At 46.8% G+C, this 21,774-nt stretch overlaps 10 protein-coding genes across 10 annotated transcripts; 6 read left to right on the forward strand and 4 right to left on the reverse strand.

Annotated features, from left to right (window-relative positions):
• Window positions 1–117: 117 nt before the first annotated feature.
• On the forward strand, window positions 118–2,067 carry V865_000664 (uncharacterized protein; the record flags this gene model as incomplete). Its single annotated transcript, XM_066224494.1, has 11 exons — window positions 118–301; window positions 364–391; window positions 442–605; window positions 660–912; window positions 963–1,017; window positions 1,069–1,117; window positions 1,170–1,271; window positions 1,330–1,423; window positions 1,515–1,555; window positions 1,609–1,728; window positions 1,790–2,067. 11 exons carry the CDS (start codon window positions 118–120, stop codon window positions 2,065–2,067), a joined length of 1,368 nt encoding a protein of 455 aa, XP_066080591.1.
• A 147-nt stretch (window positions 2,068–2,214) lies between these two features.
• On the reverse strand, window positions 2,215–2,814 carry V865_000665 (uncharacterized protein; the record flags this gene model as incomplete). Its single annotated transcript, XM_066224495.1, has 2 exons — window positions 2,215–2,275; window positions 2,330–2,814. 2 exons carry the CDS (start codon window positions 2,812–2,814, stop codon window positions 2,215–2,217), a joined length of 546 nt encoding a protein of 181 aa, XP_066080592.1.
• Window positions 2,815–3,229: 415 nt separating this feature from the next.
• V865_000666 (uncharacterized protein) lies at window positions 3,230–4,567 on the reverse strand (the record flags this gene model as incomplete). The annotated part of the gene is made up of 7 exons (XM_066224496.1): window positions 3,230–3,533; window positions 3,587–3,649; window positions 3,707–4,015; window positions 4,073–4,177; window positions 4,225–4,339; window positions 4,389–4,506; window positions 4,565–4,567. The coding sequence occupies 7 exons, from the start codon at window positions 4,565–4,567 to the stop codon at window positions 3,230–3,232; spliced, it is 1,017 nt and encodes a 338-aa protein (XP_066080593.1).
• Window positions 4,568–5,121: 554 nt separating this feature from the next.
• V865_000667 (uncharacterized protein) lies at window positions 5,122–8,622 on the forward strand (the record flags this gene model as incomplete). The annotated part of the gene is made up of 19 exons (XM_066224497.1): window positions 5,122–5,315; window positions 5,375–5,387; window positions 5,438–5,515; window positions 5,577–5,990; window positions 6,049–6,108; window positions 6,185–6,230; window positions 6,310–6,543; window positions 6,610–6,704; window positions 6,747–6,821; window positions 6,870–6,958; window positions 7,015–7,150; window positions 7,203–7,315; window positions 7,370–7,400; window positions 7,453–7,532; window positions 7,583–7,631; window positions 7,687–7,795; window positions 7,838–7,896; window positions 7,948–8,289; window positions 8,353–8,622. The coding sequence occupies 19 exons, from the start codon at window positions 5,122–5,124 to the stop codon at window positions 8,620–8,622; spliced, it is 2,487 nt and encodes an 828-aa protein (XP_066080594.1).
• A 193-nt stretch (window positions 8,623–8,815) lies between these two features.
• Window positions 8,816–10,110, forward strand: V865_000668 (cytosolic Fe-S cluster assembly factor NBP35; the record flags this gene model as incomplete). Its single annotated transcript, XM_066224498.1, has 3 exons — window positions 8,816–8,923; window positions 9,142–9,369; window positions 9,436–10,110. The coding sequence occupies 3 exons, from the start codon at window positions 8,816–8,818 to the stop codon at window positions 10,108–10,110; spliced, it is 1,011 nt and encodes a 336-aa protein (XP_066080595.1).
• Window positions 10,111–10,220: 110 nt separating this feature from the next.
• On the reverse strand, window positions 10,221–11,905 carry V865_000669 (uncharacterized protein; the record flags this gene model as incomplete). The annotated part of the gene is made up of 7 exons (XM_066224499.1): window positions 10,221–10,496; window positions 10,555–10,764; window positions 10,823–11,047; window positions 11,102–11,191; window positions 11,240–11,366; window positions 11,426–11,618; window positions 11,674–11,905. 7 exons carry the CDS (start codon window positions 11,903–11,905, stop codon window positions 10,221–10,223), a joined length of 1,353 nt encoding a protein of 450 aa, XP_066080596.1.
• A 324-nt stretch (window positions 11,906–12,229) lies between these two features.
• V865_000670 (uncharacterized protein) lies at window positions 12,230–13,454 on the forward strand (the record flags this gene model as incomplete). Its single annotated transcript, XM_066224500.1, has 2 exons — window positions 12,230–12,707; window positions 12,772–13,454. 2 exons carry the CDS (start codon window positions 12,230–12,232, stop codon window positions 13,452–13,454), a joined length of 1,161 nt encoding a protein of 386 aa, XP_066080597.1.
• A 732-nt stretch (window positions 13,455–14,186) lies between these two features.
• V865_000671 (uncharacterized protein) lies at window positions 14,187–19,270 on the forward strand (the record flags this gene model as incomplete). Its single annotated transcript, XM_066224501.1, has 11 exons — window positions 14,187–14,820; window positions 14,883–16,556; window positions 16,670–17,355; window positions 17,471–17,493; window positions 17,574–17,597; window positions 17,810–17,861; window positions 17,928–18,128; window positions 18,177–18,423; window positions 18,584–18,822; window positions 18,897–19,090; window positions 19,153–19,270. The coding sequence occupies 11 exons, from the start codon at window positions 14,187–14,189 to the stop codon at window positions 19,268–19,270; spliced, it is 4,092 nt and encodes a 1,363-aa protein (XP_066080598.1).
• Window positions 19,271–19,330: 60 nt separating this feature from the next.
• Window positions 19,331–19,837, forward strand: V865_000672 (uncharacterized protein; the record flags this gene model as incomplete). Its single annotated transcript, XM_066224502.1, has 4 exons — window positions 19,331–19,364; window positions 19,406–19,521; window positions 19,567–19,725; window positions 19,802–19,837. The coding sequence occupies 4 exons, from the start codon at window positions 19,331–19,333 to the stop codon at window positions 19,835–19,837; spliced, it is 345 nt and encodes a 114-aa protein (XP_066080599.1).
• A 68-nt stretch (window positions 19,838–19,905) lies between these two features.
• Window positions 19,906–20,970, reverse strand: V865_000673 (uncharacterized protein; the record flags this gene model as incomplete). The annotated part of the gene is made up of 4 exons (XM_066224503.1): window positions 19,906–20,019; window positions 20,091–20,301; window positions 20,361–20,661; window positions 20,889–20,970. 4 exons carry the CDS (start codon window positions 20,968–20,970, stop codon window positions 19,906–19,908), a joined length of 708 nt encoding a protein of 235 aa, XP_066080600.1.
• Window positions 20,971–21,774: the final 804 nt, after the last annotated feature.

Below are 21,774 nucleotides of genomic sequence, written 5' to 3' on the forward strand. Positions count from 1 at the left end.
CCCTTATCTCGACGAGCACTTCCACAAACTCACATGACTAACAGCCCCCATACGTATCCGTCTCTTCTTGTGACTATCTTTACAACTCTTCCCACCGAGATAGCCATCGATAACATCATGAGACAAGCCAGCTCCGACCTACCTGTTGATATCCAAGCCCTGGTCAACCAGACCATCGACAGTCTTCGTGATCTCGTGCCAAACCCGCCCACCTTTGTATCTGATGAGATTCAAGATGCCGTATTCGATGCTATAGATGCTGTGGATAAAGACATAAGGGCTCTGAATCTTGCTATACATGGTGAGTGAGCCCCCATATCCCTATATGTTCGGCTCTTGCTGATGCAGCTGGTTGCGTTTCAGACAACCCTGAGCTTGGATTTAAAGAATTGTGAGTAAACCGAGCAAGGATGCGTGAGTCACAGCTGAAAGGTTACATAGCAAAGCCCACGAACACTTAGTGAAAGCTCTCGAGAAGCTTGGCTTCAAGTTGAGCAACCCTAGTAGTCTCCCTACTGCGTTCGTCGCAACCTATACCCACGGCGAAGGAGGTAGAGTGTTCGGCCTAAACTCTGAATTTGACGCTTTGCCCGAAGTTGGTCACGGTGAGTATATTCAACCTTGAGTTGGATACCGCTAATACTCCATGCTCTTTATAGCTTGTGGACACAATCTCATCGCTGTTGTGGGAGTCGCTGCCGCCGTTGGACTAAAAGCAGCTTTGAAAGCATGCAATATTCCAGGTACCGTCAAGCTCATCGGTACCCCTGCTGAAGAAGGTGGAGGTGGAAAGGTTATCTTGCTCAATGAAGGTGTATATGACGATCTCGATGCCTGTGGTATGGCTCATCCCGGTGGAGGATACGGTCCAACACCTTTCACCGGATCATGTCCCGTTGATGGACCAGCTACGTGAGTCAAACAAGATTGAATGGGCTTTAAGGCTAATTTACTTACGTTAGTCTCGCTCGCTCCGGTTTTGAGATTGAGTTTCATGGTCGAGGAGCTCATGCTGGAGTAAGTTCGACCTGTAAGAGGGCTGACGAGTTCAAGCTGATGAATTGACAGGCCGCACCGTGGATGGGTATCAATGCACTAGATGCTGCCGTGCAAGGCTGTGAGTGTTTTGCGTATCCTCAATTCAATCATCGCTTACTAGTACTTGGTAGATACCGCGGTCTCAATGTTAAGGCAACAGCTTGAACCTACCATGAGGGTTCACGGTATCATTCTAGGATCTGAGACTTGGGCACAAAACATTATTCCAAAATGTAAGTTTCACATCCCCGAAATAGGCAGCATAAACTGAATGATTAAAATGCACTACAGACGCCAAAGTGTCGTACAGTACGCGTGCGTTGGACGTGAAAGCATGCTTAGAGTTGAGAAGAAAGACTATAGCGTGCTTCAAATCGGCAGCAGAGTGAGTACCTTTTGCCTATCTCTGGCATCTCCCATTTATCGCCTGCCTATCTCTTCCGCCTCTCTGAGGTTTAACTGATTCCCGTGCGTAGAGCAACCGGTTGTACATTCAATATATCTGCTCCTGACCAAGGTAAGTTTCGAGATCAACTGTGTCAAAGAATTGGATCGCTCACATCTCTAAAGAGGTATATGCGGATGTACAGAACAATAAACCATTGTCCTTGTCCTACCAAGATTTCATGGAGGAGACATTTGGTGATAAGCTGGAGATGACAGGGATGACCACAGCCAGTACAGATTACGGTGAGTCTTCCGATACTCAACTTTTTGATACCCACCTTTACTGATGTACGACATGTATCAGGCAATGTCACCTACAAATGTCCAGCCTTTGCTCCAAACTTCATAATCCCCTCTCCTACCGGATCAGGCAACCATACAGCCGGCTTCGCTGAGTCAGCAGGTAAACCCGAAGCTCACAGATTAGCTATGAAGGTTGCTAAAGGGTTAGCCGTCATTGGAGCCAAATTCCTAAGTGACGATGCGTTTGCCAAAGAGGTGAAAAAGGAGTTCAAAAAGTTTAAGCGGGGAGTTGGTGAGGTTGAAGATATTTTGAGCTGTAAAGAGTTTGCTGCGATATAAATTAAATGTTATAGTAAATAATCAATACTATACATGAAAGAAGAATCATATGCTACAGTAATAATGTTGTTGATGTTTGGGAAAACCTTCCTGTGAAATCGCTATATATAGCTTTAGACGAGGGAAATCATCGCCTCTACTTTCATGCTAGTTCCCTCCATTTTCCTTGACCAGCCTATCTCGTGCTCTAGTCAGAGCTAGACCCATTCTGCGGAGCATCAGATCAGTAAAAGCCACAAGAGAATGTGAAATTATGACATACCTATTCGCACCCCACTCATCTTCTTTACCCTCCGCATCATCTACACCAAACCCGATCCCCCATATCCTATCAGTCGGACTAGATTCCACCAGCGTTTTCTCTTTAGTCTTCAGAATCACCTTCTTCAACTCTACATTCTGACTGAATTTGAGGTAATTCCCCCTTTCCACCACTCCATCATTGATCTGATTCCATTTGGCCCTATCGAAATTCCGGATCCTCCTTCCCCTCTCTTTTGCTTCTTCAGGTGTAGGTGCTCTGGCAATTTCATCTGCTACTTCCGGGTCGAATAAGAGTGCTTTACGATACATCATATAGTGCTCGGCCGTCGGGAAGGTCAAGTGTGAATGATCGGGATCGATAAAGGATGTTGCGAACCATTGGGACATACATGCCAGGTAAAACGGTGTTTTGGGATCGACTTCCCAGTGGTAGAACAGGATGTAGGGCTGACCGAGATATGGATCGAGTCGGTCAGATGGCATGGTGAAGCTTTTGAGCGTGTTTTGCTAGATTGAAAGCAGGAAGAAAGATCAGTGAGCATACGAGATTAAGACATGATGTTTATGCGGTCGTGTAGATATATCCAGTACTTTCAGGCACCATACAGTATACCATGCAGATAGTCAGACTGCAGAACAGAATTGGCATCTTTGACGAGCATTTACGACCGATAGCTTGCAGGTACACGATCAGTTTACGATCGAAAGAGTCAAGGACATGGTGTTGTCAAGAACTACTAGCATGTAGGAATCGAACATCAAGAACATGATAAAATTCACGATAGTCGAAGGAATGTGATACGCATATGCGCTTCGTACTGAGATGCAGAGAGAGCTAAACAATGCAGAGTATACATACACAATGAGACACCAAAATTGAATTAGATACCAGAGCCACTCATTCCTCAACGCACTCCCGGCGCCTGTATTCCCAATACCCCGCCCGCATCTTATCATATTGAGTACTTAGTTCTGAGAACACTTCGCCCGCTTCAGCATTTGAGCCTTGCTCTATCAGGGCATCCGCCAAATACTCGAGAGCTAGCGGTACAGGGAGAGGCGTATCATTCGGCAAAGGCACCGAAGGAGTCGCGAAATCGAAATCCTGTGGTATCTCTGGTAATGTTGATGATGGTCGAGCAGTGTATGGAAGGATAGCAAATAGCAAAGGGGTCAAGGGGAGTTTAAAGTGACGCAGAAGGCTATATATAAGAATAAGTTAGCATAATCTATAATGATATGATGGTCGACTCACCCTCGAAGATAGTTCCACGCAGATACGTTATGAGGAATCAAGTGAATAGATTTAAGAACGTAGCTATCGATGTTCATTATCAGCATCAAATCCTCTTGGGCCAGATTTGGGTGGACTCACTTCAATTCATCTTTCAGTCCATCCTTCGCCGTTTCTGCTCCTGGTCTTGCTACTCTGAGATACCATCTCCAGCCCCAAGCACTGTTATTCCTTCCGTCGACCCTCAACATCTCCTCACACCATCTTAGCTCATCCTGCCATTGTTTCTCGCTGATCCTGCCTAATGTATAGAAGTGAGAGTAGAGCCAGTGGAGATAGGCCCACGTGTGGTAGTTCTTTGGGTCGGGAAGGAGCGATTGGTGGATGTATTCGATTTCAAATGACGGGTCTTGAGGTGATATATGGGTTAGAAGCAAGAGACGATGGTGCCTAGACCCAGGATGTTAGGAATCATCGTGGTGGGGATTGCTGTTGATTGACACTCACCATACCTGATAACTCTTCAAATTCTGTATCGCAAACTCGTTCATCAACTGCAATTCCTCTTCCAAGTCCTTCTTCAGCTCTAAAAGGGTCGTCATACGATATTGCCTGAGCACCTGTCAGCTGTTTGTCGTCATGTTGGATGATGTACTTACCATACAGTATAATGAGCCGGATTCATCCGTATGATAGTCTCTGTCAACTCCAAAGCTCGCTCGGATCGCTCCTCTGCCGCAGCAATAGCTCGGAAGTAGTCCATTGCATCTCGATCTACCATTGACATTAGCAGGACACCAAACTTCGGCATTTGTATACTTACATTCCTCCGAGTACATGATGGGTACCACTGGGTTCGGCCCATCGTCCTGAGCTATTGGTTTGACATCGTTCCAAAGATTACGCTCGGCGAGCGGGATATACGATGACGTTGCGACTGACTGGCCAGGACGAGAAAATCAGCCGTTATGATTGTAAAGTGTTTGTAGCTGAGCTCACCATGATGTTGCCGTTGATATATGTCGATTGCGAAATATGCTCCAGATGAAAATGCAAGATACGGAGTGACAATGAGGGTATTTACACCTTTTCTTGTGAACAACCAGATGACTTGCAGGTGGAGGGCCAGTACAAAGACGAAGACAACAGAACAATAAGCACCTGGCCGAGTTCCCAATTGAATCCCTGACATTACAAACAATCGTAATTGACCGTCCCTGGACTCTATTGTTCGCCTGGTTGATTAGCAGAGTTGGTAATGAGTCAGACAGTGAGCACAAAAATGATGATGCAACGATTTATTTTGTGACCGTATGAAACACCGTCTATGACGTCGTTGAGTATGATGATTGTTGAGTGGTGGAATGTTGAAAAGTTGAACGGCGATGAGTATTGGGAATGCGTAGATATGAGTAGCTATGAGGTATGAGCGGTATCATCGTTTATAAATAGATTCCCCACTATACTCGTACTCGACTGTCTCATCTTCTCAATTGTCTCTCCTTTCTACTGTAGCAATAGCAATAGCAATAGCAAATTGGCAAAAGAACATCATCATGGCGACCACTGGCCTCGCATCATCCGCAACCGGAAAGTTCGATTCCGTAACTCCCCCCAAAGCCTCGTCTTTGCCTGAAGATCTGGTCAAACAGCTCCTCGTCAATCTCGATGGTGACATCAAACAGTTGAAAGATGACAAATCGTTTGATCTGGAAGGCCTTCTGGCTTATCAGCGTACGGCGAACTACCTGTGAGTCTGATTGAGTCGTACACTAAAGGTAATGTAGGCTGATTTGACGTTCCTTTCAGATCAGCTGCCCAGGTGAGTATATGTACCTTGGCTGGAAGGATTTAGGCTGATGGATAGAACAGATCTTCCTCCGGGATAATGGTCTTTTAACTAGAGACTTGAAGACCGAGGATGTCAAGAAACGACTTTTGGGTCATTGGGTGAGTAGAGGAGCAATTATTGGAGACGTACATTACTGAATCGGTCTACGTTGGATACCAGGGAACTTGCCCAGGTCTCAATTTCGCTTACGCCCATACCAATAACCTCATCACCCAACATGAGACTGATGAAGGTGCACCATACTTTATGTTTCTAACTGGACCAGGTCACGGAGCCCCTGCTCTGTTGTCAACTCTATTCATGGAAGGCGCTATCACTCGCTTCTATCCTGAATACCCAATGTCGATAGAGGGACTTGAAAGCTTCATTCGCGCATTCTCTCTTCCGGGAGGATTTCCCAGTCACGTCAACGCCGAAACGCCTGGTGCAATTCACGAGGGTGGTGAGCTTGGGTACTGCTTAGCCGTAGCATATGGCAGTGTCATGGACAAGCCAGATCACATAACTGTCGCTGTCATTGGAGATGGTGAAAGTGAGACTGGTCCAACGGCTACCGCATGGCATGCTCACAAGGTGAGTTGGAGGTGTTCATGTTGAGCTCGTCCGATCGTTAACCAAAAAGATCTTTCAGTACCTCGACCCCGCTGAAAGTGGTGCAGTCCTGCCTATTCTTCACCTGAACGGTTTCAAGGTAAGTTTTGCCGATTGGGGATCACTCTTTACTCCTTTACCTTGAATGAAGAGTACAAGCTGAATAACATTTTTAGATCGGTGAGAGGACTATCGCCGGTACCATGGATGATCTTGAGGTAAGTCACCATGATACGGCTCTGAGCTGACAAATAGATTGCTTGTCTATTTACTGGGTACGGATATCAAGTTCGAATCGTAGAATATGAAGGGGCCACATCCGATCACGAGCATGATACTGCTATAAACTATGATATGGCTGCATCCATGGAATGGGCGTATCAAGAGATCAAGAAGATCCAGACCGCTGCCAGATCTGGCAAACCAATCACCAAGCCCCGATGGCCTCTGATCGTCATGAGAACCCCTAAAGGATGGACTGGACCTAGAAAGTCAGCAGGTAATCCTATCGAAGGCAGTTGGAGAGCTCATCAGGGTGGGATAAAATTCCGTTTCTTACTAACATCCGCTTTGGACTGATATTGTACCATCTTCCTCGCAGTTCCCCTACCCAAGGCCGCTGCCGATGACAAGGAGTTTGGCCTTCTGGAGCAATGGCTCAAATCATACGGACCTCATGAGCTATTCCATACTGAAGTCGATTCCAGTGCTTCAAAAGCTCACAACTCCGTAAACAAGGCATCAGGCATTATCGATGATGTCGCTCTTCGAATCATCCCGAAAGATCAGCAAAGGCGTATGGGCATGGTAGATGTGAGTGTCTCGTATGAAACGATGGATCCTGGGCTGATATCTCGCTAGGCTACATACCGAGGCTTCCAGCCCTTGCAAGCACCTGACTGGAAAGACTTCACTCACAAGCTCGACGAGCCAGTGTCAAACATGAAAGCGTGAGTGTTATGTTTATTGAAGTAGCGTTACTTGGTCTGATATATCATCATTGAAGTGTGGGTTCATATGTTGCCGAAATTATCAAGAAGAATCCAACCAGTTTCCGAATCTTCTCACCTGACGAAATTACCAGTAACAAGCTGGACGAAGCTTTGGAAGTTAGTCACCGAAACTTCCAATGGGATCCAGAGGTGAGTATCACCTTCATTGAGGCGTCCATGTGTCGTGGCTGACGATATTTAGACTGCCAACAATGGTGGTCGAGTGATTGAGATGCTTTCTGAACACACTTTGCAAGGCTGGATGCAAGGTTACACCCTCACCGGTCGACACGCCCTATTCCCATCATACGAGAGGTAAGCTCTGCTTTTGTCTTACTAAAGCAAGATCTGATCAGATTGTCGCATCAGTTTCCTCGGTATCGTTCAGACTATGATCGAGGTGAGTTTCCCGTCATCGCTTTGGAATGGCAATATCGCTAATGCCCTCACAGCAATACGCAAAATTCGTCAAAATGGCTCTTGATACTAAATGGCGAGGTGATGTTGCGGGTCTGACGTATATCGAAACTAGGTAGGTTGAACGGTCCAAGGGATCTTCCCCTGGCTGACATGTTCCCGTAGTACTCTGTGGCGACAAGAGCACAACGGATACTCTCACCAAAACCCAGGGGTCAGTTAAAAACATAGCAAGGTTGTGTGGGAATGACACTGACCGGTTCACATAGCTAATCGGGTCCTTCATTGGGCTTCCTCGACACCTTGCAAGGATTTACTTGCCAGCCGATGCCAATTGTAGTGTCAGTACTATAGACCATTGCCTTAGGTCCAAGAACAGTGAGTGACGAAACATCTGGATCCTGAGAGCTGATCATTTAGACATCAACCTGGTGATTGGCTCCAAGAACCCTACCCGAGGCTGGCTAACCGCCGATGAAGTAAGTGTTGTCAACTCTTGGTACGCCAGTTCGACTGATCTCGATATATAGGCTGAGCGACACTGCATTGCCGGTGCTTCTGTCTGGACCAACTATTCATCCGATGGAGGCCGAAATCCAGACATTGTGCTTGTCGGCTGCGGTGTAGAGGTTACATTCGAGGTGATCGCTGCCGCCGCCATTTTACGAAACAACGGTGTCAAAGTCCGAGTTGTCAATATCAACGACTTGCTCATCCTTGGTCCCATGGGAGCTCACCCACACGCACTCACTCAAGATGCCTTCGACAGCTTATTCACCCCTGACAAGCCTGTTATCATCAACTTCCATGGTTATCCCAAAGACATGGCAAGTCTGTTGTTCAACAGAAACGCCCATGTTGGAAGATCAAGAGTGAGTTGGGTTCAGCAGGCCATTGTTGTACCATAAGAGGCTAACTTTTCCTAACTGTTTCAGTTTGATATCCTCGGCTACATCGAAGAAGGAACAACCACTACTCCTTGGTCGATGTTACGACTCAATAATACTTCTCGGTACACTCTAGCCGACATTGCTGTCCAACGAGTCTTCAGGGACCAACCCAATCATCCCGTTGGCGTTCGAGCTCATGAGTTGTCAAGTTTCTGGCAACATCAACTCGTACTTCATGATAGATACACCAAAGAGCACGGGGAAGATCCCGATTGGTGCGGAGAGGTCCCAGATCTGGAAGACAATGCAGCATAATCATGATTTGTGTAGCTTTTTATACAATAACACTCTAAATAGACCATGTATCATAAAGTCAACAACTGAGATTTGATTCCGGGTGGCAAAACGGCCGAAGGTGGTCCACCATGATCAGTCAGCAAAATAAAAAATCATTTGATTTTATTTCTATCCTTTCATCTTTGTATCTTTCTCAGCGCGACGATACAACATGATAGCTGTACAAGCGCCTCTGCCTCCCCCATCACCCCTTCCTCTCGGCCCTACTTCGACCGTCCTACCATCATCCGTCCCCGACAACGCCCCGGAACATTGTCCTGTGAGTTGCGCTCCAACTTCTTCTCCCTCTTCTGCTCCATCTGGTCCAGCCCTTTCCCTTCTCCATTCGATAGCACCGTTCCATCCTGTTGATACCCCGAACTACCGTTTCCTTCCCCATCTCTCCTCATGCTAGCATACAGCCCTCTATGCACTTTTTTCTTTCTCCGTCAATGCCTTCTTCTCCTCGTAACATTAGCTAATCTGCCTATGGAATAGGGCGTGGAATCATCTCAAGCAGGAAAGGCCGATGCATGCGAAGGATGTCCGAATCAAGCTGTTTGCGCAGAAGGACCAAAAGGACCGGATCCGGACTTACCGCTGATTAGAGAGAGGATGAAGTCGGTCAAGAGAAAGGTTTTGGTGTTGTCTGGTAAAGGTGGAGTGGGGAAAAGCACATTCTCAGCTGGGTTGTCATGGGCTTTAGCTGCAGATGAGGAGTGTCAGGTGAGCAGATTGACTCTCTTATGGCCGCTTACGACGACAAAGCTGACTTAGATATCGCCATGTTAGACTGGTATAATGGATATCGACATTTGTGGACCCTCCATACCCTTGCTAATGGGTTTATCATCATCTACCATACACACCTCCTCATCCGGATGGTCTCCAGCTTACGCCCTCGATAATCTCGCTGTCATGTCCATAGGATTCTTATTGCCCTCCAACTCTGATGCGGTCATATGGAGAGGACCCAAGAAGAACGGATTGATAAAGCAGTTTTTGAAAGATGTGGAGTGGGGAGATTTAGATTATATGGTAGTGGATACACCACCTGGAACGTCAGACGAACATCTCTCGATCGTTCAGTACCTTAAAGAAACTGGAATAGACGGAGCGGTGTTGGTCACTACACCTCAAGAAGTAGCATTACAAGATGTGAGGAAAGAAATTGATTTCTGTCGGAAGGTGGGGATACCCATCTTGGGTTTAGTAGAAAACATGTCAGGTTTCGTTTGTCCAAAATGTAAGAATGAGAATCAGATATTCGCCCCTACCACAGGTGGCGCAGAAGCTATGGGTAAAGAGCTGGGAATAGAATTATTAGGCAAAGTACCGCTTGACCCTAGAATTGGAATGACCTGTGATCAGGGAATGAGCTTCTTGGATGAATATCCTGATAGTCCTGCGACTATCGCATATCTAGATATCGTACAGAGGATAAGAGAGATTTTGGGAGACGAATAGTTCTTGTTTTCATAAAATTACATAGTTGTATGCATCTACGTTCATATAGCATAATCGAAAGATGACTTTCGGATATGATGGAGTATACAAGATACAGATACATAGATCACTTAATCTTCATCGGCATCCTCCTCCTCGTGGACAGCTGCTTCTATCTTTTGAGCCTCTTCATCCAATTCAACATCTTCATCTTGGATCGCTTCTCCTTGAAGTTCAGCCATATTATCTCCACCTCTCAATTTCCGTAATTCCTCGTTAGCCCAGGTCGGATTCGATACCTGAGCTTTACTCATCTCCCTTTCCTTCTCATCCTTGCCCGCAGGTTGTCTATACCCCACCACAGCTTTATCCCACAGGTCAGCCGTGAGTGCCACCTCCTCTCGTCGCTGTATCAAATATCAGCATCGTTCGATAGGATACACGGGAACATAATGTCAGACTCACCTTCGCTCGTGTCTTTCGCAAAAGAGTCCTGAAGTTGATCTCGTGATAGTAAACGCCCTTCATCCTCTTCTTCGGACGCTCGTCATCCTCGTCACTTCCATCTTCCTGCTCTCCATCGTTCTGATCTTCCTGGAATGACACCAGTATTTCCTTTGTAGGTGGGGCTGCTGAGAGAACTTCGTACATCCGGATTCGATCATAATGCACGTGCTGCAAGAACAAAGAGAGTCAGCCATGTTTACCTCTCTTGCATCGACCGTAAACTTACAGGGAAGATATCGGGAAGCGTGGGATCGTTAGGGTCCTCTTGTGTGACAGCATATACATTGTCAACCTGATCAGACGGGATCGCTCGTTCATATGCTTCTTCCAAATTGGTGAGATCCTCCTCTTTCGGTAGATAGAATTCGATCAGCTGCTGATCTTCGTCCTCTCTGATCGGTCTCAAGATAGCTTTAGCCAATCGAGGTGAAGAGGCAGTGGCAGCAGGGTTCTGATGTCTCTTGTTAGCTTCACATGGAGGTCTCTCTCATGGAATGTCACTTACAATTGCCGTTGCTGCTGAGGGACGTTCCGGGAATCTAACCAGGGCATATGAATTCTCCCAGCTTTCCACATCTGGCAAGATATCGTAGCTCTGAAAAGTCAGCTAAAGTTTCGGTCTCGCCTGACTCACTTCTACGACCGCCAATCCCCGCTTCTTCTTATCTGGGTGTTTGATATCTTTGGGATCCTGTTCGTGTAGATCATGGAATGATTTTTCTATCGCCATTATTTGAGCCGCTTCTGATGCATCTACTACCTCCTCGGCCCTATGTACAACACTCAGCAAAGCCTAACCATCTATATTAATCGGCATGAAAGGACTCACTTTGCCTCTGCAGCCTCTTTGCGTCGAGCGTTATTCTTTCTAGTCAGATAATTGTTATTCCTCATCCAGGACACTTCTGTCGCTACAGGCACCTTGACGTCCCCATTGGCTTCTGGTGGTGAATTGAAGGGTGCCAAAAGAGCGACATCTATCGGATGATGGACACGTCCAGCATCAAGCGCAGGGTTCAAGGCTGTTACATAGTAGCATAAACAATTATTCACCCAACATGAGCTGACAAGACTTACATTGGTCCTGACCATCCCATATTCCATCATACCCATTTAGATCTAGTGGCATACCCATCTCAGAGTCGACGAGCATAGGCAGCTGGGTACTAGCGGCCAGGTGGTTGAGGTAGCTTAGTTCTCCCAATCGGTTTATATCGGTTGATACATCGAGCAGCTTTGGGGGAAAAGGCGGATTGGGCACCGGATTGAGATACCTGACCCTGACGAGAAGATCTGATTTCTTTGACATGGCGATAGGGATGTACGGGTGTTGAGAAGATGAGGTATTCAATGGGGTTGATTGAAGGTCAGATCCAAGGTGAAAGATGAAAGAGACTTATATAGCATAGTGACAACAGCAAAAGGTACTCGAGTAGTTAGGTTAACTTACGACAGTGAAATAACGGAATCAAATCAACAAATATGCGGCCACGTGGTTCTGATCCGACGCGTTAAAGTCAAGTACTACCTCCACCATACACAGTCAACTATTTGCTACTTTCATGTCTCATCTTCCTCACTGTCACTACTGCCTCTTCATCATCATATCATATATCCAGCTCATCACCATACCATGACACCAGATGATATGGGGGATCTGGGGTCAGCTACGGGCCAAGAGCTCCTCGAAAATCTCATCAAGGAAGGTCTCACACCCTCGGGCCAAGACGCTGACCCATCAAAGTATCGCAAATTGGTGCAAGTCTTACTTCAGAATTGCATCCTCAAGCCATTAGCTCGTAATACACCCCCAAATATCCAACAAGCCAGCTACACTCTCACAATCCTCCAGCGTCAGACCAAGATACACCCTGGTCTGCTATACACCACGACAGAGCAAGATCCTACTCCCTTCTACTACTGGTTACTTCCAAAATTGGTTCATGCCGCAGCGCAGCTTGGTCAAGATGCCCTATATGACGACTTGCTGACCTCGATGGTCGCTGCTCTGGTGGCTATAGGTAGGAATCTCTCCGAGGATGATGTGAGCTGGGCGAAGGGGTCTAGGAGATTGGGTGTGGTGATTGGCCATATGAACAATTTTTGTCAAGGTAAGTCAACCAACGATTGGCTCTAGCTGACAAATGTTAGACATCCTCTCCGGGAGAAAAGCAGTTCTCTTCGGCCATTCGGATCTTCCTCAGACTCCAGTCACCCTTATATTCGTTCTTTCTGCTGTCTTACGATCACGTCTCCCATTCTCCGATCACCATCTTTCGACCGCTTCGTCCCTCTTATCCCAGACCAGCCGTCTCGTCAACACGCCATCATTGCAAATCAGATATACCGGTGCTATGACTGCTGCATGCATCTTGCCACGCTCGTTCGCATTGGCGAAAGGTTGCCTCTTCATCTCTTCTCTCCCCAACCTACCCGACCACGCATGGCGAGAGGGAATTCGCTTATTTTACGAAACCTTATGTGATTCCGACCCTGCTCTTCGGCTTGAATTGTGGTGGTCACTCTACCCACATCATAACGAACTGGACGCTCAAGATGATGTGGATTTCGCCAAAATTTGCTTCCTAGTTTCTCAAGTGACTCCAAGTATGACCACCGGCATGATACGAGATCTGATTCGACCAGAGACGCTCAATCGCTGGAAGGAAGCGGCGCAGAAGGACAACACGAGGCTAGAAAAACTGGATAGGAATCTTCGATTAATTAGTCCGCCAACATCAAAGAAGAGGAAGAGATCTGAGGGAGAGGAGGAGAGATCTGCTCAGCTCGTTCGACAGATATTCACGGATTTCGCTCCCCAAGACGATCTGCTGGAGTCGCTTTTGGCAAGAGAGTGAGTAATCCTAGATCGAGACCCAGCTGATTTTTAGTGATCTTCATCGACTGAATGGAATAGCCCCGCAACTACCCTGCGCATTAGCTGGGTGTTCAGACCACACCGCAAGTCCGTCGCAGCCGCTCTCGGACCGGTGCTTCGATCTATGGTTGAAGATGTCCAAAGTCGACATGTCATCCTTCCGCTCATTGGCGTTATTTGTTGAACACACACCGGCCAGGACTGTGGCGAATGGATTGCAATTGTCCAGTCGACAGAATATATTGGAGAAGTTGTTCAAAGGCCTTGGCTCTTCTGACCGTCCAGTTCGGCTTCTCTCTGGGTGAGTTTTGAATGATCACGAATGTCTCTGACATTCCAGCCGGGTCGTCTCGCTTCTTTATGTAGCTCAGTCCGAGCATTCCGATCACCGAATTGCAAATCGCAATCGAACTCAGTACATCGAACGTGTGTCAAGAATGCTCAGTTCATCCCTAGTAGTGCGCGAAACTTCGGTGTTGCTGCTCGCCGATCTTGGCCGTCATTCCGATGGCGATAATCTTTGCTCCATCCTTAAACTATTAATACGTCAAATAGGATCTCATAACGGCCCGCTGAAAAGTTTGGCTTATACACAGGTGAGTCACCATAGCCAGGTTACCTAGCTGACAACTATTAGCTGATCGATCTCGCGAAATACCATCGCAAAACGCCCTACACCCTTATATCTCCTTTCTTGAAGCCAATCAGTATCATGTTGGCCGAAGACATCAAGCGCAATATCGAGCTTCTTAACATCACGATGCAATTCATCGGTATGACAAGGAAAAACTTCCTGGAAACTACCCTCGTTCACACAATACCAGCCTTAGTCCTTTCCCGTAATGGCGATGCACTCAAGGAAGTCGCTAGTGTGGTTCAACAAAAATTAGGAGTAATGCTCATGGACAATATATCGCATATCCTTGCGCAAGCATTCCTTCGCCCTGATCAGACCGACTCGGCTCTCAGATTCCTCGTTAGTCTGTTGAAAGACATGACAAGCTCGAACCCACGAGCCCAGCCGAATATTTCCATCTCTTCTCTTATGACCGCTTGTATAGTCGACTTGGTCGTTATGCTGATTGTCGAGCTAGGCGATCAGAATAGAAGCGTCAGGGCAGATGCTAAAGCTGCCTTAATCAAGGCTAGCTTACAACAGACTGGCAGTGAAGATATTGGGGCTTTCCTTAAACCCTTAATGCTTGGTGTGATATCTCAGCTCAATGACATGTTACATGATGTACAAGGCAAAAAGACGGTCGATTATAAACGCAAGATCATCAAGAGCTTCGGATCTCTAATTAGATTAGTCGGAGATTCGATGGCAGGGTTTTCTCCCCAGGTGAGTCAACAAAGAGAACTTCAAAGGCTGATAATCAGATCATGGCAAGTTTGCAAAGCACTTTAGGCATTCCAGAACTCCGAGAAGAAACGTTAAAAGCATGGGCGCTATTCATCTCGACCTTACGCTTCTCTGATGTTGGCCCATTTGTCGGACGTACCACCGGAGCTCTCATTGCCAATTGGTATACTTTCGGCCCTCACGAGCGGGATATCGCAGCCAAGATCATCAATGATATTGCCGATAATGTGAAAGATCTCAGTCAATACGTGGATGAAATTGTCGGGCTGGACGACATACCGGAACTGCAAAGTGCTGCTACTCGGCTCACAGCTCGACGGCGAAAAGCCAAAGTTCAGGACCATATCTCTAAAGTGCTTGACAGAACGGACAGCAAGAATGTCGCCATCGCCACGGCTTCGACTCGCGAGCTCAAGTCCCTACTGCTGAATCGTCAAGCAGAAATCGAAACGCTGGTCCGTGGTGACACGTTCGACGGTGTCATGTCTCGACTCATGACTAACCTGCTTTCAACCGCCACCCGTGATGGAGACTGTCAAGAGCTCAGAGCATTGAGCTACGAATGCATGGGGATAATCGGTGCTCTCGATCCCGATCGCCTGGGCTTATCCTCGAATACCGGCACTATGACTATCGCTGCCAACTTCACGGAACCTGAAGAATCGAAAGACTTCGCTTTACACCTAATCCGTGATCTCCTCGTCGATGCCTTCCGAGCCACAAATGATACGAAGCATCAGACACATCTCGCATATGCAATTCAAGAGTTGCTGAAATTCTGCGGATTTAGTCCCAAGATATTGCATTCAAGCGAAAAGGTTAGTACAAGAACTCGAGATAGATGGGAAAGCATCCCGAAGGACCAGCTCGAAACCTTGACACCATTATTGGAATCTCGATTCTCAATATCGGATGGACCTATCAAGACCTATTCTCATCCGATTTACTCTTCTGCTCCAACTTATCGAGAATGGTTACAGAACTGGACAACCGATCTTATTGGCAGAGTCATGTCTATGGCTGGAGATGGACCTTCGACCCGAGATAGTAAGGCTATATTTGGTGCTTTCCGCGGTGTTCTCAAAAATCAAGATGTCACCGTGGCCCATCACTTACTCCCGCATTTGGTCCTAAATGTGCTCCTCTCAGGACTTCGGAATTACCGATTAGAAATATCATCAGAAATCAATGCGGTCCTTCAAGAGCAAGTGAATCCCACCGGTCCAGCGGACAAGAGAACGCTCAGTGCGCAGGTCATCTTTGATCTGATGGACCATCTCAGTAAATGGCTGCGACTATACCGAATGACCAAGACCGATCGGAATCCCCAGACGAAAATCATCGAAGAAGTCCTATCTGAAATCGAAACTGAACTTATGGCAAACGCTGCACTGCAGAGTAAAGCATACGCTAGGGCTCTTAGGAGTTTTGAGGAGAGAACTGTTGAGCTTCGAAACAACAAACGTGACAATTCCGAACTTCAAACTTACTTTGAACGCTTGCATCAGATATATTCTGAACTCGATGAACCCGATGGAATGGAGGGAGTTTCAGCATTCGTCATCTCTCCCTCTTTGGAGCATCAAATCCGTGAACATGAAAGTACCGGCAGATGGACATCAGCTCAAAGCTGCTGGGAGGTACGCCTACAACAGTCACCAGACAATGTGTCCTATCACGTTGGCTTGTTGAAATGTCTGAGGAATTTAGGTCATTACGGTAAGTCAATAAACACGGGAATAGGAGCTGATTAGTAGACACCTTGAGAACACATATACGAGGCGTACTCAGTCGACATCCCGAATGGTCAGCTGACCTCTCATCTTTCGAAGCGGAAGCTGCGTGGATCATCGGAGATTGGACCACCGTCAAGCAGATTGGCTCTACCGGGCCTGCTATAGGACAGACCCTTTTGGCGCTGCATGAACATCGCGATCTACAGCCGGTTTTATTGAGTGCTAGAGAAAAATTGGGAACCTACATCACAGCCAAAGAGTACGGTAGAGCTTACGAATCTCTTCTGCAGCTGCATCTGGTTCGGGAAATCGAGATGATTCATAATGCAAAGCAGAGTATCGAGCAGACGCCTTCGGGACCTAACAGGCATGTCTTGATCAGGAAGACCACCCAAGATCTCATCAAATCGTTAGAATCAAGGTTTAACTTCACTTCACCTACTTTTCGTATACGTGAAGCCTTGCTCAGTATCAGAAGAACAGCTTACAGCTTGGTCAATACTCCTTTGTTTGAATCGGAAATTGGAGATGCTTGGATCCTCAGCTCCAAAATAGCTAGGAAAGCTGGCTACGATCAGACAGCATACAGCGCTGTTCTTCAAGCCAAAGAGGTCGATGCTCCCTTCGCTTTCATCCAACAAGCGAAGCTAAACCGGACAGGTGGCGGCATCTATAAAGCTTTGACCGATGTCGACAACGCACTGAAGCCTTTCCTCACAACCGATGTGGTCATCGATTTAACAGGGAACAGGGATTTCTCAAGAGAGCGTAAACTTGCCAAGGTGAGTTCCGCTCGGGTTTATCATAGCTCAAATACTTCAGGCGGTTCTCCTAGTAGCAAAGTGGGCGAATGAAACCGATCGTTTCGAACGCAATCACATCATCGGAAGATACCAGGAAGCGATCGCTAGAGCGCAAAAGTAAGTCTGACTTGTGGAGCTATAGCTGACATGACCAGTGTCGAATCTCCATACTATCACCTTGGTCATTACTACGACAGCTTGAGCGGTACTCCTGAACAGATGTGAGTGCGTCTATGTTGGGCAGATAGCTGACCAGACGCAGGGCGGCCTTTCATTATCACACCTGTCATTCTTACTCGCTCGCACTGCAACATGGAGTCAAATACATCTATCAGACAATGCCAAGAATGCTTACACTCTGGCTCGATCTTGGCGAGAACAAAGAGTTGAAAAAGTGAGTCAAGCATCACGAATGACACTGACTTCTTCACAGATCTCCAGAAGCTGCGAACCAAATCAGAAAGATCACCGACCTCATGGAGAGAGTGAGGACTGAGTTACCGACATACCAAGTAAGTCGTAGACGAAGGAACCACTGGCTGATGGTCTAGTTCCTTACTGCTTTCCCACAAATAATCTCTCGTATCGTGCATCCCAGCGGGAGGGTCGCCACTATTTTGAAGAAGATTATGGCTGCGGTCATTGTCCGATATCCTCAGCAAGCACTCTGGCCCACCGTTGGAGCTATGCAATCGAAGCGACCGGAGAGGAGGCAGGCATGTCTTGAAGTGACAAATATCGCCTCAACTAAGGTGAGTAGTCCATAAATAGGCTGGAAATGCATACTGATCTCAAAACAGTCTCAAACCGTTGCCGGTCTAATCAAAGATGCCACAAACTTCTCAGGCATTCTTCTAAGATTCACTGACGATAAAGTCGACGAGAAGAAACGGCAAATGTCAATGTCCAACGATTTTGACTACGTTACTAAGACCAAGACCAGAATGATATTGCCCCTTCAAGATGCTTTGACATGTGCTTTACCCACTACATCCGAAACTGTCAAATCACATAATCCGTTCCCCTTTACTCCAATCACAATATCAGGTGAGCCAACATAGAAGTAGAACTTGAGCTGACATATCAGGTTTTGATGACCGGGTCGACATCATGCCTTCGCTTCAAAAACCAAAAAAGGTCAGCTTCATGGGAAGTGACGGCAGAAAATACCCATTCCTATGTAAACCCCACGATGATCTGCGAAAAGACGCGAGGTTGATGGATCTCAACTCAATGATCAATAAACTACTCAAGAGCGCTTCCGAGTCCAGAAGACGACAACTTTGTGAGTACCAGACATTCGAGCAGAAGCTGACATCAGACATCCGAACATATGCTGTGATGCCCTTGAACGAAGAGTGTGGTCTACTAGAATGGGTTGCAAACACCAACGCGCTCAAAAGCATTCTGGAAAAAGGATATCAACGCCATAATAAGAAGATCTACGTAAGTTATTGAGGACGGAACATAGCTGACGACAGACATCCGATGTACACACTATACTTGAGAACGCTCGAAAGATCTGGAACAAGGATAAAGAAAACTTCGAACCTCTCATTCAAGCCTTCAGAGACCAAGTATTGCCCAAATATACGCCTACCGTCTTCCACGAATGGTTCTTGATAACATGGCCGGAGCCTTCGGCATGGCTTGCCAGTCGTATGGCGTATGGTCGAACTCTGGCTGTTATGTCTATGATTGGCTACGTGTTAGGGTAAGTTCGCGTATGAAATAGCTAGTTGGAGTTGTTGACTGATGCCCCATGACTTTGCTTAGTCTCGGTGATCGGCACGGTGAAAATATTCTGTTTGATGGGTTGTCCGGCGACACTGTTCACGTTGATTTGAATTGTCTGTTCGATAAAGTAAGTTCACCCGTGAAAGGATATGACTGATCGTGGTAGGGCAAAACATTCGAAATCCCAGAAAGGGTACCGTTCCGTTTGACGCAAAATATGGTGGACGCTTTGGGCGTGACTGGTGTAGAAGGTGAGCATCCCATCAGCCAATCGAGCTAACACGTTATTCAGGTGTCTTCCGCAAAGCTGCCGAGATCACTATGGGGATATTGAGAAACAACAGCGATTCCTTGATGAGTGTGCTTGAAGCCTTCGTTCATGATCCTTTGATCGAATGGATAAAAATTGTGAGTTTCCATCATCATGTTAGTATTGAGCTGATTTCCTCGCAGGGACGAAGCAAATCCGAAAGAGACATCAAAGCCTCGGCTGACAGAAACCTCAAACCTATCAAAGCGAAACTCCGAGGTATCATGGAAGAAGGTACGGTTCTGTCTGTACCTAGTCAAGTTGAAGCATTGATCAAAGAAGCGACAAGTCTCACAAACTTAGTCAGTATTTCCTCATATTGATTGATCCACCGCATCTTCCCTTCTTCATGCTCAGCTAACTCAAACATTGTTACAGTCCGCAATGTATATAGGTTGGGCACCATGGTTGTAATTGTTGTATAATTGTCGTAGCGTAATACATGCATCCCAATGTAACCTATCTCACTCCATCGAAACTATCTAGAATTTGAGTTCGTGGAATCGGTCACCTTTGGAAAGACCCCAAGATGCCTTCAAGTATTTGGCGAGGTTGTCAACCTTCTTGATAGAGGCGATGAGGGCAGCGTCAACAGCCTGTAAGAGTTAAAATGATCAATCAGCTCGTATCCAGAAGCGTCACGATCAACCGGATTCCAACTACACACCTTTTGTTCAGACTTCTTCTCCTCGGGGAACACCTTCTTCTCTTTACCTTCACCGAAGAATTCTCCTTCCTTGGAACCCTTGGCAGCTTTGGATTTGGTGAAGTAGGCATCGTTAACGGTCTCAGGAACGGAAACACCGGAGATGTCGACTTTGGTGGAGGTGGCGATAACGTAGGCTTGGCTTACTCGTCTGAGAGGTACACCGTTGATTCTAAGAAGATTACCGTCAGTAAGAGGAGGCATTGAGCTAGTCGAGATTATATAACTCACTTGAAAGGACCAGAAACTAAGAGGAGACCACTGTCGAGTTGTTTGAGGAAGACAACTCGTTTACCGGCGAATCGACCAGCAAGGAGGATAAGGACGGTACCAGGGGTGATGCTAGCTCGGAGAGCGGTCTTTCCAACAGTCTTTCGGGAGACCTTGGGCTTCTTAACATCTTCGGCGGGGTAGTATTTAGAAGCTTTGTTGGTGGGGACTAATCTCTTCTCTCCGTTTCCTTTACCACCAACGGTCTTCTCGGTGTGAGCGGGAGATTCGGTCTTGGCAGGAGCGGCACCGGTCTTCTTTCCTGTGAGATCAAATAAACATATAGGTCAGTCTACGTCTCCATTATGATCCACCAATATTCTCCAACATCACTACTCCTACTCCTGCTATCTGCACCATTGCTGTCCTTGTATCGCTCTTCAGACCTGCTCTACTCTTGATTCCTCCTGACAGCGTCCTTCATGATTGTATCTTCTCCCATCCGTGCTTGATCCTATAACCTATACCGATCTGAGACTTCAAACGTACCCTTGTAAAGACCTCGCTTGGCAGCGACCTGTGACCTTGAGTATCGGCCAACGTGAGGAGCAATATCCTTTGATCGAGCCATCTGTGGTAGTTGGATTGGTCAGCGAGAGTGTGTTGGTGTTAGGTGATGATGAAGGGTTGTATTCACCTTTTTAGTTGTTTTGTTGATGGATGAGAAAGCCAAAACGTATAAACCTCGAATTGACGATAAAATGACATTCGACACTCCTGAGTTTGCACTCCCTCACTCCATCTGCTCCATTCGTGCAGTAGTGCGATTCGAGATGGCAGTGAGGGCCAAGGGGAGATGAACGTGGCCTTTCACATACCTTGGCGGCGATAAGAAGATGATTTCTTAAATCCGACGTATACGACCAGCTTTTCCTCATTTAAGCTGGACCCTGAATTAGGAATGGCTCCTCGCGTTTTCAGATGGATCCGACCATTCCCCCCATTTCATTCCTGCTTCGTCGAATTCAAGTTTCATTGGAGCTCATCGCATCAAGTTGACCATGACCGATGAATGCATAACATAATCATCATGTCAGACCCCAACTTCCCTCCAAACCTTGACATCAAGCCCCTCCTCCTGAGCAGTGTTGCGGATCAACAATTTGAGCAGCATCAGCAGAAAGATGCTATCTCAACTTACGGGATCGCAGGTCGTGTCTGGTAAGGCTCAAGATGCGAGGCTCCTCAGCTGACTTTAGGTTGAAGGGAGGCTACTAGACCTCTACTCGAGTACTTCACTCCTTCATCAAAGCTCGACCCGCCTTGTTCTCTCTTTGAAAGTCAGCGCCCTCATCGCATAATCGAGCTCGGTTCCGGTCAATCGGTCGCTTCTCTTCACTTGGCTGGCCATTTGCAGAAAGAAGACTTGGTGATT

This window comes from Kwoniella europaea, chromosome 1, assembly GCF_036810445.1.
Source record: "Kwoniella europaea PYCC6329 chromosome 1, complete sequence".
NCBI lineage: Eukaryota > Fungi > Basidiomycota > Tremellomycetes > Tremellales > Cryptococcaceae > Kwoniella > Kwoniella europaea.